The sequence below is a fragment of the Haplochromis burtoni genome, unplaced genomic scaffold (genome assembly GCF_018398535.1).
Source record: "Haplochromis burtoni strain Fernald_Lab_line unplaced genomic scaffold, NCSU_Asbu1 Contig_328, whole genome shotgun sequence".
Taxonomy (NCBI): Eukaryota; Metazoa; Chordata; class Actinopteri; order Cichliformes; family Cichlidae; genus Haplochromis; species Haplochromis burtoni.
In genome coordinates this window covers 464,874-477,373 of record NW_024582689.1, presented here as the reverse complement: position 1 = coordinate 477,373, position 12,500 = coordinate 464,874, and the positions used below count along the sequence as shown (strand labels likewise).

Below are 12,500 nucleotides of genomic sequence, written 5' to 3'. Positions count from 1 at the left end.
CACAGAGCTTTCTCTGCACTGTCCAGGTCACTTGGTGAGGAAGGTTATCAGTGACCAGTTAGCCAGATCTAGTGTCAAGCTCTGTGCTTTGGGCACTGAGTTGTAAGCTTACTTGTATTTAACAGTCAACCAATTAGTAATGCTTTGCTTATTTGTCTACTCTGCTCAGGAGCTAGAAATTCACTAGTGTTTTACCCTTGTACAAATCCTTGACCATCAGGAGTGTTTTGCCCTGTGTTAACCAGTCAGTCTCCCGAATGTCTGTCTCTGTGTTTCTGACATCTACTTCGAGGCCCACCAGACTCTTAGCACTGATGTTGTTGTCTTTTCACTTTTGCTCAGTCTCAGCTCTGGCTGACTCATTCATGTGTCCTGTTGTCTCGATTTGGAGAAGGATACAGTATTCATACTCTTGGCTTCTGTCTCTCTGGGACTCACTGATAGATATCTTCTTGCACTTCTCTATCAACTTCTGTTAGCAACTCAAGTCTCTCCGGGCTTTCTTGAGAGACTTTAGTCTGGATAGTTCCTTCTCCTTGCAGTGGCATTAAAGAGCTCATTGGAGTCTGTGATACTACTGGTAGCATTCATAGTGTTAACTGTGTTACCATGTACCAGTATCTCTACCAGTGGGACCACTGTCTGTCAGCGAGCTGGAGGGGTTGCAGCTAAGAGGTTGACTGTGTTTAGACTTGCTGCAGTTTTCATCCTCAGTTCGGTGGATGCAGCTGTCACGACTGCTGGTGCAGTATTATGTAGCTCTTTACCACCATGTATGCAGAGTTCTCACTCTGTTATTTATCTATTATTACTGCTGTTTTTTTGTATGTAGTGTCATCCATGAAAACCTGTTATAACTGTACACTGTACAGATGTAACGGTAGGGCTGAACGATATATCGCATTTGCGATAATATCGCGACATGATCAAGTGCAATTTTCTAACCGCAAAGGCTGCGATTATACTCTGGACATGTCCAAATTCATGGGCTGCATCCTCCTGAGGCCGCATTTGTAGACCGATTACGTCACAGCGACGCGCCGAAGGCTGTCCAAATTACTACCATATCCCAGAATTCATAGCGCGGCCCAGCCAAACTCCAGTTTCCAGCAATGGCGGCCGCTACTAAGTTTTAAAATTACTCATACTAATCTTTCTGGGTCACAAAATAAACTTTTAACATATTTTCAGGCGAGAAAGTAGTTGTGTAAACATCAAATATCTGCTCGGTTTATCAAGATATCCCATATTTGCAAAAGTGCTTCGACGTTTTCAGAGGCGTCTGCTACCCACCAGCTCGACAGCTAGCCGGGAGCTCGAGGGTTACTGATGCGGCCGAGAACGGCACAACTCCCGGCACATCATTTTCAGATCACCGCGGAGTTTCGCTGCTCGGGTTAAACGTAATATATAAGTCACTTAGACAACCTAAAAATGTTATTGTTGGGCTTTTTTCAGTGTTTTGTTTGTTCGTGAGTAAATCGGTTTGGCTGAGATTAAAGTTATTAGATTAGATAAAATAAAACTTTATTAATCCCCCGGGTGGGTTCCTCCTTGGTTTTCACACAGCTGACTAAACGTCAAACAGAAAACTTATTAAACAGAAGTATGAGACAGTCGAGAATTTACACCAGTGTCTGGTTATATTTTAGATAGCAAGAAGCAGACGGCCGAGTTTATTAAACTCCACCGAGACAGCGGTGACGCTAATCAGAATGCGCTAGACCGTCCAATTTCACGCCTTTAAATTTTAAAGGCGTGTTTGTGTGTGTGTTTATACAATTGCTATTATGTTTGCACTTTATGTGTAATGTTACTGACTGCAGAGATCAGTAAGATGTGTGTATTTTTTATTTATTAGTTTTATTTATTTAATATTATTTTTTAATTGAATGACTGTCTAGTAGTTCACAGATGTCGAAAAACTGAGTGTGGTAAAGCCACTGATTTTTTTTATGTATATTTCTGCAATCTGCACATTGTACTGACTTTCATTTTAATGTTTACACCAGGGTTCCTTGTCAGCACTTTATGCTCAGATGTTTGTAAGCTAAAAATAAACTATTGTGTATGTTCAAATATACTGTTGTGATTGAAGAAGTTAAATAAAAATGTCAGTCATCAATTCATGCATCACCTCATGTCATCATAACAGAGGTCTGTCTTCCAGGAAAGAACAGTTTAAAATTAATGTAATATAGTATTGGCCATACTATATGATGTATTGCTTGTCTTTGTTTAATAATACAGAAGACAAAGACCTTAAAAAATAATCGCATATCGCATCGCAATCGCAATATTGGGGCAAAAAATCGCAATTAGATTATTTTCCATAATCGTTCAGCCCTATGTCAGCGTTGTAATTTCTTCTGCATCTTTCATATATTTACTATAATCTTAAGATCAATTCAGAGCTACTTGTTGAGCCGTTTATTATTTAGCTGTTTGATCTTCTGCTCTGAACATTCCCAGATTTACTATATTTTTATTTTATATATATATATATTTCACCTATATATATATATATATATATATAAATATATATATATATATATATATATAGTATATTATGTATGTATATATATATTATATTCTAATTATATATCACATTATAGGTATTTATTGATTTTAATATTGGTGCAGTCTGTCATGTTGATGATGTTGCAGCTTTACAAACAGCTTGTTAGACTGCAGTTTAGTCCAGGTTTGTCCCAGTTTTGTTGTTTAAACGATAAAGTGAGATCATCATTTTTAATTTTACAGAATATAAGTTGATGTTTGTGGCATTTTATGGATTTCTACTTTGGCGCATCCTGACTTGGAATTTCTGGTTAGTGTCATCTGCTGTATTACCTGTGATTCTCTTACACTTTTATTCTTATAATGATGCATGGAGACGTTTTTGCTCTCCTTGTTATGCTGAGAAAAAGAAGCACTGAGATGGAAGAAAGAGAGAAAAAGAAAAATGTCCTACTTTTGAAAGGCTGATAACTGTAACTGCTTATTGCTTGAGGTAGCTGGGTGGTTATTTTAAGGACTGTATTAGCTCGTATTCACAAAAGTCACCCTGATTTGACAATAAGTAACCTGAAGTGCGGCTCTTCCTCGTTGGTGACACTAGCTTACCTGTTCTGTCGTACTCTATAGCAGCACTCATGTTGTCTTCAATGGACCTCTGAGGATATTAGTCTTTGTTAGCAATGCCCTGAGGCCTTTACTGATCAGAAGAACATGAACATGTAGCTAATGAATTTAAAGTAGCTACAACAGTGAAGTCTTTTCTTTTGTGTATTTGAGACTTTTGTGTGTAGCAATTGTATGTTTGAATGTGCCATTAAATTGGTCGACTTAAATCCAGCATCCGCACGGGGAAGGCCTGAATGGGGTCGCAGTTTCAACAGCTATTTACTATTTAGAGGTGGGAATCACCATACATCCCACGATACGATATTACCACAATACTTAACGCACGATACGATATTATTGCGATTTTTTTTTTTTTTATGTTTTGCAATATTCAGATTCTGTACATCAAGGTAAACTTTATCAATATTCATGTTCTCTAATATCAAAGTCTCGCACTCAGTCTTTCTCTCATTTCAGTCAGTTTTATTGTTGACAAACTGAACGGTTTGTATTACAGTCTAGTCCAACTTAACTGAATGCAACCATCTGGTACAATTATAGCTATTCTGAACTTTGAAATTTATGAAAACTATGCAGCCCATTCAGCAACTGAAGAATTGGAAAGTAAAGTAAAACAAAATATAATTTTACATTAAATAAAAAGTTTTAACCTTAATTAAAATAAAACATGTCTTAAATTAAAACAAGTAAACTGTCATGTTTATTGCTGCCAAAAAAAAGTTAAACACATTTGGACAGTGAAGGAATGTCAGGATTCTTGCTCAGAAAAAGGATGCTCTGAAGTCAGAGTTCCAGTCCACAAAAACCTTTTTTGTAACAAAATATCAATTTCTGCTGTCCCTGTATCGATACATTATTAGCAAACAAAATATCACGATACTACACAGTATCGATTTTTTCCACCACCCCTACTATTTATGCTGTCATGGTATCTTAGTTGTTTTGCAAATTTGTTACACTTACATGCAAAGTTTAATATTATACAAAGATAACCTGAATGAATGCAAAATCCAGTTTTTAGATTGTGATTTCATTTATTTAGGGAAATAAATGTTATCCAAGCCTACCTGTCTGAAAAGGTCATTGCTTTCTAAACCTAATAACTGGCTGTGCCATCTTTGGCAGCAAGAACTACAATCAAGGGTTTGTGATAACTGGCAATGAGTCTTTCACACGGCTGTGGAGGAATTTTGGCCCACTCTTGTTTGCAGAATTGTTGTAATTCAGCCACAGTGGAGCATTTTTGCACATGAGCGGCCTGTTTCAGGTCATACCAAAGCATCTCAATCAGATTTAAGTCCAAACTTCGACGAGGCTGCTCCAGAACCTGCTGGTATGTTTTGGATCATTGTCCTGCTTCATAACCCAAGTTTTTCTTGAGCTTCACGGTGTGACCTGATGGCCGGGCATTTTGGTCAGTAGTGCACGGATGCCATTTTTGCCCAGCCTCTTTCTTATTGTTAAATCGTGAACTCTGACCTTAAGTGAGACAAGTGAGGACTGTACTTCTTTAGTTTTTGTCTGATGATCTGAAACATGTGTGACAAATGTGCAAAAAAACTAAGACTGAACTAACTTACTCCTTCAAATAGCTCCCGTAAAAAACAACCAAAAGACTCCCACAACTTGTCATATTTATGTTGCATTTCAAGTGTAAGCTTTTTTTGTAGACACTGTTAGTTACTTTTGGACCAATTGGTCTCTAGCTTCATTTTTAACAGATTGGTTTGATAATTAGGTCTCTGCATGAAAGCCAGCAAAGCTATTTTCTAATGTATAATTTTTGTTCAAAATTATTACCACAGTAAGTCTTGTTTTTAGATGTAAGATGGGTCATCTATATGTTAGACAATTCAATAAAAACAAACTCATGTAGATTACCCTCCCTTGTATTTTTTTTCTGCAGAGCATCAGGGAGGATCAAGTCTGTCTCGCAAGGCTCTGGAGGTTACGACAGTGATAGCGTTGAGATGCATCCCATGGAGGACTGTCCTGAAGCTCAGTACTATCACATGCAGTGCCGGTTGAATGAGGGGGGTTACGAACGCTCACCCGGATGCGGCTCGAGAAACTGGGGTCTTCGTAAACAGGCTATCCAGAACTGGCAGCGGCGACCTTACAGGAACAGCACTGAAGGCGAGGAGGGAGACGTATCTGATGTGGGTTCCCGAACCACCGAGTCTGAAGTGGAGATGTGGGAGCAAGAGAGGAGGGCTGTGGCGGAAGTCCAGCAGTCTGCTGCGCCCTATTCTCACAGCAGAGCAGCATACCGCCCCAACGCCGGTAAGGGCTCTTTGGAAAGTTGTTAATGTAGACAGATGGGTAACAGATGGGCATAGCCACGGTGACAGGTCACCCATCGATTTCGATCGGATAGATATTTTACATTAAAAGTCTAAGGGGATTAACTCACTGTAGGACCTGCATTTTTTAGTACTTTGTTGGCTTGATTTTCAGGTCCCAGGTGTTGGTGCTTGTTTGTCAAGTGCAGGAAAATTAGTAGAAATCTCCATCCTGTAAATCCGACACTCCCTACAATTTAATATCTGGGAGCCAGGATTCAGAATCGAGGCCTTGAAATGAGTCCCATAATAGAAGTGACAGATGTAGATCTGGGTCAGCTTGCTGTAATGTAATATTGCAGGAGCTGCATCAGTGGCCGAAGCTCGTTCTACAAACTGATTGGGGTTTATCACTGAGGCCTTTTATCTGCTGCAGGTCTCGTGTGATATTCATGCAAGACAAGGAAATCTATACCATCTGAGAAAACAAAGTTAAAGAAATTGTATTTAAATCAATAAATAACATGAAAATAGGTACAAATGATTAAAAATTCTAATATTGGACCACACATATGCTTATTGTGTTTGCGGTGCAGGTACACAGCTTCAGTTCAGTTGCGGTGCATCAGGGGTCATCAGGAAGATGGCTCCATCTGCAGTGTTGGAGCTAAATGCAGCTTCTTTACGTTTGCTTCCGATAAACAAAATAAATGAAGCAACGAGGGACAAGAAAAACGCACAAAGTTTAGGGTCTATAAATATTTCTAGCAGGCTCACAGGCTAATGTTATCCAACACAATTTAAAATCTCGAGTCCTTTTTAATGAGATGTTTTGCCACCGTTTCTGTTGTAGATGCTGAGAAAATCAAGTCAAACATTGCTGCAGGTGACTCTGCTGTTCTTCCTCTGTGTGCCTTTGTGCGTTGCGATATTTGTCTGTCATATTGTCTCAGTTCCTCTCCTCATACTAGGTTTTGTGCTCAGCAAAGCTAGGCAGCTAGTCTTTCCTGCACAACTTAAATCCACCACAGATTGTGCATTTTTCTCTTAACTTCTTGTAATGCCAAGATCTTTGAACTCACTGCTGTGGCCCCTCCATCTTTTCCACCTGCTGTTGGGATTTTAAATACCAGTTGGACTGGGGCGGTCTGCGAAGAAGCAAAACTGGGCCAAATCTCTGACGAATTCGTGTAAACTGCTATAACGGCCCCATTAACACAAAAGATTCCTCTCATCATGTTACTGGCATCCCTCTGCTCTGACGTAGTCCCTCTTATCGGGAGAGTCTCTGCCAGGTTGTGATGGAGGTTTATGTATCTACAAGCAAAGACAGAGTTGTTTTCCCAGCATGCAACACACAGTTTGGCTTCTTTTTTTTAGTTCACTTGGCAATCTTGAGCGTAGGTGGTGTGCGTGTGTGCGTGTGTGTGTGTGTGTGCGTGTGTGTGTGCGTGCGTGCGTGTGTCGTGCGTGTGTGTGTGTGTGTGTGTGTGTGTGTGTGTGTGTGGTGTGTGTGTGTGTGTGTGTGCGTGTGTGTGGGTGTGTGTGTGTGTGTGTGAGAGAGAGAGAGACAAGGAGAGAGTGAACGAAGAACAGTGAGAGTGTAAGCAATGGTTCGTAGCCCTGTTGGTTTCGAGCGGACACCTTCCAAGGCCAAAGACGAAATGAGTCATCTCGGAGCAATCTTGCTAAGAGGAATGGACACATGATGTCAGCCGATAGATAAAAATCCACAGAATGAAAAGATGAGAAGGTGAAAAAAGAGCAATGTTAATTAGTGTCCTTCAGAAAGTTGGCGCCACCGTGTGACAGAATGTTTTTGTTTTTTTTAAAGAGGATTTAAAGTATTTTGTAAGAATCTCAGCTCACCCATCATTTCTTTTACATTTTGCTAGAAAAATGGGAAACAGTTGCAGTGATTTATTGAAATGTGCAAACATACATGGAAATAAGCATGCAGGGCAAAAACACAGTGTGTGTAACTTTACTGACCTTGAAAGTCAGAGTTTAACCTGGCCGCCTTTATTTTTCAACCTAAAAAGGTTCAGGCTGTGTTGAAATAGTGTTTAAAAAAATTAGGAATAGTTCTTCAGGCTTCTTAAAAGACATTCAAAGCACTTCTTTGAAGGTAAAGTATTGTCAAAAATCAAAATGGTTCTTGTCTGTGTTCATAATTCCCTCGGTTCTGACAAAACCCCACAGTGTAAATGTAGCCTGAAACAAGATTTCTGACAATGCTTCAGTGAACTGTCAGCTGGATTTCTTCCCTATATCTTAAGGATTTGACTTTCAGATACTGTTAATTGTTAATCTATGCTAAATAGTTATTTCCTCCACATGTCCAGCTTCCTCATTATGTTTTGAAAGTACACCATATTCCAAGATGTTCCAAATTTTTGGCTAAAAGATCTTTGGGAGTCACCTTGTTGTTGCAAAAATAATATTTGATGCTTGTCAAAGTGTTAACTTTGGTATTTTTCTTAGATACAACTAAAGAAATGGGTGCTTTACTAAGTTGCAAACACAGCACGGTTCCTCCCTTGACTAGGGTGCTTTCGTATGCTTGACTGATTCATAGGTCAGTGCTAAGTGGTTTAACACACAAACCCCCCCAAACATTCCTCTGAAAGAGTGAGTGAACAAGCAGATGTTTAGAAAGCTATTGAACTATTGTTTAAGACCACTTTCTTTAAAAAAAAAAAAGACAAAGTCTGGCTCCTTCAAAGCAAAATATAAAGAAATAAGTGTTGGCTCAAGATTTTTGCACAGTATTGTATTTGCACAATAATTTTGTTAATCTAGTTAGATTAGGAACTGGATTAAAGACTCTTCTATTCCCACAGGTCGGTCTGAAGGCATCTACAGCAAGCCATGCAGACATGAAAAGAGTCCTTCCAAATCCAATGAGGTGATCAGTCCAGAGATCCTGAAGATACGTGCTGCCCTCTTTTGTATCTTCACCTACCTGGATACTAAGACCCTGCTGAGAGCTGCCGAGGTCTGCCGCAATTGGAAGTTTGTGGCCCGCCACCCAGCCGTGTGGACCAGAGTGTTGCTAGAGAACGCTCGCATCTCTTCCAAGGTGCTTAGTGAACATGAAGATATTGTGATATATGTAACAGTCAAGATAACCATGTGCTTACTGTTATTATTTAAGGTGTATTTTCTTATGTACATGTATTTTTTTTTCTCAGTTTCTTAGCACAATGTCTCAGTGGTGCACTCAGACGCACTCTCTGATCCTGCAAAACCTTAAACCAAGACAGCGGGGCAAGAAGGAAACCAAGGAGGATTACCTGAAAAGCACACGGTGAGGCACACATCCAACATATAGCTGCCAAAGACAGCATGTAAAATATGGTCACTCCCACCACAGTGTCTTCCACTGCTTTGTGGATTCGCGTTTTGATGTTGTTGCTAACTTAGTTTCACCTTCAGACAAGAGGGTGGAATGCTAAGCTATCAGCTAATGTCAGCAAGCTATGGACTGTATGAAAAGCTCTCAGAGACGCAGTGGAGAGGTGCAGTTGAATGACTTGAACTGTCCGTGGTAAAATAATTCAAAGCTTTAAATCTTAACTCAAAAATGGATGAGTTGTTAAAAAAAAAACTTCAGCTACAAAAACCAAAAATCTGACTTTTAGTATGCTTATTTTTCACTGTTGGACAGTTTAACATGAGAGCTCATGGTGACAACCTCAAGCAGGCCATGTGATAAAAAGCCCTGGAGTTCGCTGCTCGACCGATAAGCTCAGTTCCTCTTTTCAAATCCCTGCCTAGTGGCTCATTCACACCTGGTACTGCAGTGTGTGTTGTTTTGGCTTTATTAAGCATTGCTGTGCAAACTGTCAAACTAAGTGACATACCAAATGACTCCTCAAAGAGTGATTGATAAGCGGAAGCCACCAGGAGAAGGATAACTGATGAATACTGACATTTCCGTGCTGCCTGATTATGCTCGGCATGTAAAAGATCAGTTATGATTTCCTGGAAGTAGAAAAGCAGATATTTGATATGAGTGGACGAGTGGAACGTGGAGTGAAGGAAACAAATTAGAGTTAAGTAGGTGCTCCCAGGTTACGCTGATACAACTTGGATATGCTGCAAATGTTAGTGGACCCTTTTTTGTTATTTTCTATAAATGGTACTTTTGGAGTGTCAAAAGGAAAAAACATCACTTTCTGTCTTTTTCTGTTGACCTTCCCTTAAATCTCTGTCTAAGTGGCTGTCTGGAGGAGGGTCTAGAGGCGTTGTTAAAGGCCACAGGAAGTAACCTGCTGATACTGAAGATTTCACACTGCCCCAACCTGCTGACTGATCGCTCCCTTTGGCTGGCCAGCTGCTACTGCCGAGCCCTTCAGGCTGTAACATACAGGTAGACTCTCACACTGACATCCAGGTCCTGTCTTTTGTGAAATAACGTACACTCAGACCGCTCTATAAAAACAAATAGAAACTATCCTGCTTTTTATCCCGAAGTCATGCTCTAATCTGTATAATATTGCGTGCAATTTGGTCATTTGTGCATATTTATTCTGTTTCAGGAGTGCCACAGATCCAGTTGGTCAGGAGGTTATCTGGGCCCTTGGAGCTGGATGTAGAGACATTATATCCCTACAGGTGGCGCCATTACATCCATGGTAACACACTCCATCTCATACCCAGAAACTCTGTTAAAATATGGGATTGCAAACAAATGAATGAACATTTCAAACCCAGTCTTTTCCCTTCAGCCAACAACCCGCTCGCTTCAGTAACCGATGTCTGCAGACCATTGGAAGATGCTGGCCGCACCTCCGTGCTCTTGGTGTGGGCGGTGCTGGGTGTGGGATTCAGGGACTGGCCTCATTGGGTAAACTAGAATAATAATTCCACTCCTTAGCGATTACAAATTAGAGTTTGAGCTTAACTGATCTAATTACTTTGTGTATTTTCTTGTATTTGATGTTTTTATCCAAATGAGTCTTGTCCATTCTTTGTTGTCCTGACATTATTTAGTTTAAAAGACCTGCATTTCTGCTACAGCTCCTATAAATATAAGTGAGTCTTTGTGTCCTGCAGTAACCTCTGCTGTGTTTTATTTTGAAATCCTCCCTCTCTGCAGCGAGGAACTGCATGCGCCTGCAGGTGTTAGAGTTGGACCATGTGAGTGAAATCAACCAGGAGGTGGCAGCAGAGGTTTGCAGAGAGGGCTTGAAGGGCCTCGAGATGCTGGTGCTCACCTCCACACCAGTCACCCCGAAAGCCCTGCTCCACTTCAACAGTGAGTTTGAAAAAGAAAAAAATAGATCAGGCTAAGTAGCTTTGCAGTTAACTAGTGTGGCTGTGTAGTCAATAATATTAAAGCAGAACTCTAAGCAGAGCCATGTTTTTGCTGTTACATTACTGCCGGTGTTGTTACTTATGTGTGTTAACGCTCCTTCCATTTATGTAGGTGTTTGCCGCAACCTCAAATCCATTGTGGTTCAGATCGGTATAGAAGATTACTTTGAGGACCCGAACAGCCCAGAAGCTAGAAAACTGTTTGATGAGATGGTTAACAAGCTCCAGGTAACAGCACCTTTGTGTCTCACAGTCCACCCACACTTCACATACATAGTTTGATACACCAGTTTTTCAACTGATGAGACATCCAGTACTGTTCAGACAAAATCAAGTTACAGGCATTCATTACTCAACAGGAGGAAACCAACAGAAACCCAAACCTGCCTGCTAACCTCTCAGTTAAAATTAAATTTCCCATTTTTAGAAAATGCAGTGCGTGATTGAGGTGACCTGTGGAAGTTCACACAGAGGTGATTTTAGTGACTTTAGATGCTGATCGCTGTTTGAGCCAGGCGAGCTGGTCTGAGTATTTCAGAAACTGCTTTTTTTACTCAAACATCCCCACACAACCATCTCTGCAGTTTACAGAGATGGTCTGGAAAATAGGAAATATCCAGTGAGCAGCAGCTCCTACAGTGAAGATACCTTGTTGATGTCAGAGGTTAGAGGAGAATGACCGGACTACTTTGAGCTGATAGGAAGGCAACCATGAGGTATGCAGAAGCGCAACTACAACAGCAGAACACCACACAGGGTGCCATCTCAAACTGGTTTCTTGAACGTAACATTGAGTTCACTGTAGTCAAATGACCTCCACAGTCAGCAGATCTCAATCCAGTAGAGGAACTTTAGGATGCAGTGGCAAAGGGGATTCACATCATGGACGTGCAGCTGACAAGTCTGCAGCAGCTGTGTGATGGTGTCATGTCAATATGGGCATATCATCACACCAGCACCTTGAAGAATTAAGGCAGTTTTGAAGGCCAAAGGAGGTCGAGCCTGCTACTGATGGAAACTTTATTCTGTGTTATTTCCTTCTAAAAACATGCAGCCAAACACAATGTGACTGTCAAACAAACCACGAGCACCAGAAAATGTGCCAAGATGGCGCCACCTTATCTCGCTGTTGTTTTGCATCTCTGTGTTCTTCTGCTGTTGTCGTTTTCCTCTCAGGCAAAGCTGACTATCACAGCTGACTTAGTGCTGTTCTGTCAAACATCCAGAATAAATAAAAAGAGTTTAGCCAATGAGAGAAAGACGTTTTTGTTTAAATAACTGTACAGTATCAGTTTGTATTATTGTTTGTTAGTGTAACTTTTATGTAGGAGTGAATATGATTTGTAATTTGGAAACATAACTCCTTATATACACCCCCCACTCTTTGTCAGCCCCCGTTATGAGTCTTCCTGAATGAGCAGTTACTATTTTACTAAAGTAACAGCCATTCATTCATCAAAGGTCGACTGTGCAATGTCAATGTCTGACATTGTAGTTACTGTATCTGGTAACAAAGGTCCTGTATACACATGACTAAGAGTTAGGTCAATAGTTGTTAAGTGGGTACAGTGCATCTATCTTTATCACGGTTGCATACCATTAGACCATGACTCAGTCCTCAAAGCCCCAGTGATGGTTTGTTGTGGATGTGCTGCTGCTATGCTGCCAAGATGCTCTGGCTGTTATTGAAGCTTAACACACACACACACACACACACACACACACACACACACACACACACACACACAC

At 40.6% G+C, this 12,500-nt stretch overlaps 1 protein-coding gene across 3 annotated transcripts in view; it reads left to right on the top strand.

Annotated features, from left to right (window-relative positions):
• Positions 1-12,500, top strand: part of fbxo41 (F-box protein 41) — a 69,485-nt gene that overhangs the window by 52,059 nt on the left and 4,926 nt on the right. For all 3 annotated transcript variants that reach the window (XM_014339975.2, XM_042228513.1, XM_042228512.1), the window contains exons 6-13: positions 5,054-5,430; positions 8,273-8,511; positions 8,624-8,739; positions 9,652-9,804; positions 9,974-10,069; positions 10,163-10,281; positions 10,534-10,692; positions 10,864-10,979. In XM_014339975.2, coding sequence (XP_014195461.1) covers positions 5,054-5,430; positions 8,273-8,511; positions 8,624-8,739; positions 9,652-9,804; positions 9,974-10,069; positions 10,163-10,281; positions 10,534-10,692; positions 10,864-10,979 — 1,375 coding nt within the window. The remainder of the gene's footprint in view (positions 1-5,053; positions 5,431-8,272; positions 8,512-8,623; positions 8,740-9,651; positions 9,805-9,973; positions 10,070-10,162; positions 10,282-10,533; positions 10,693-10,863; positions 10,980-12,500) is intronic.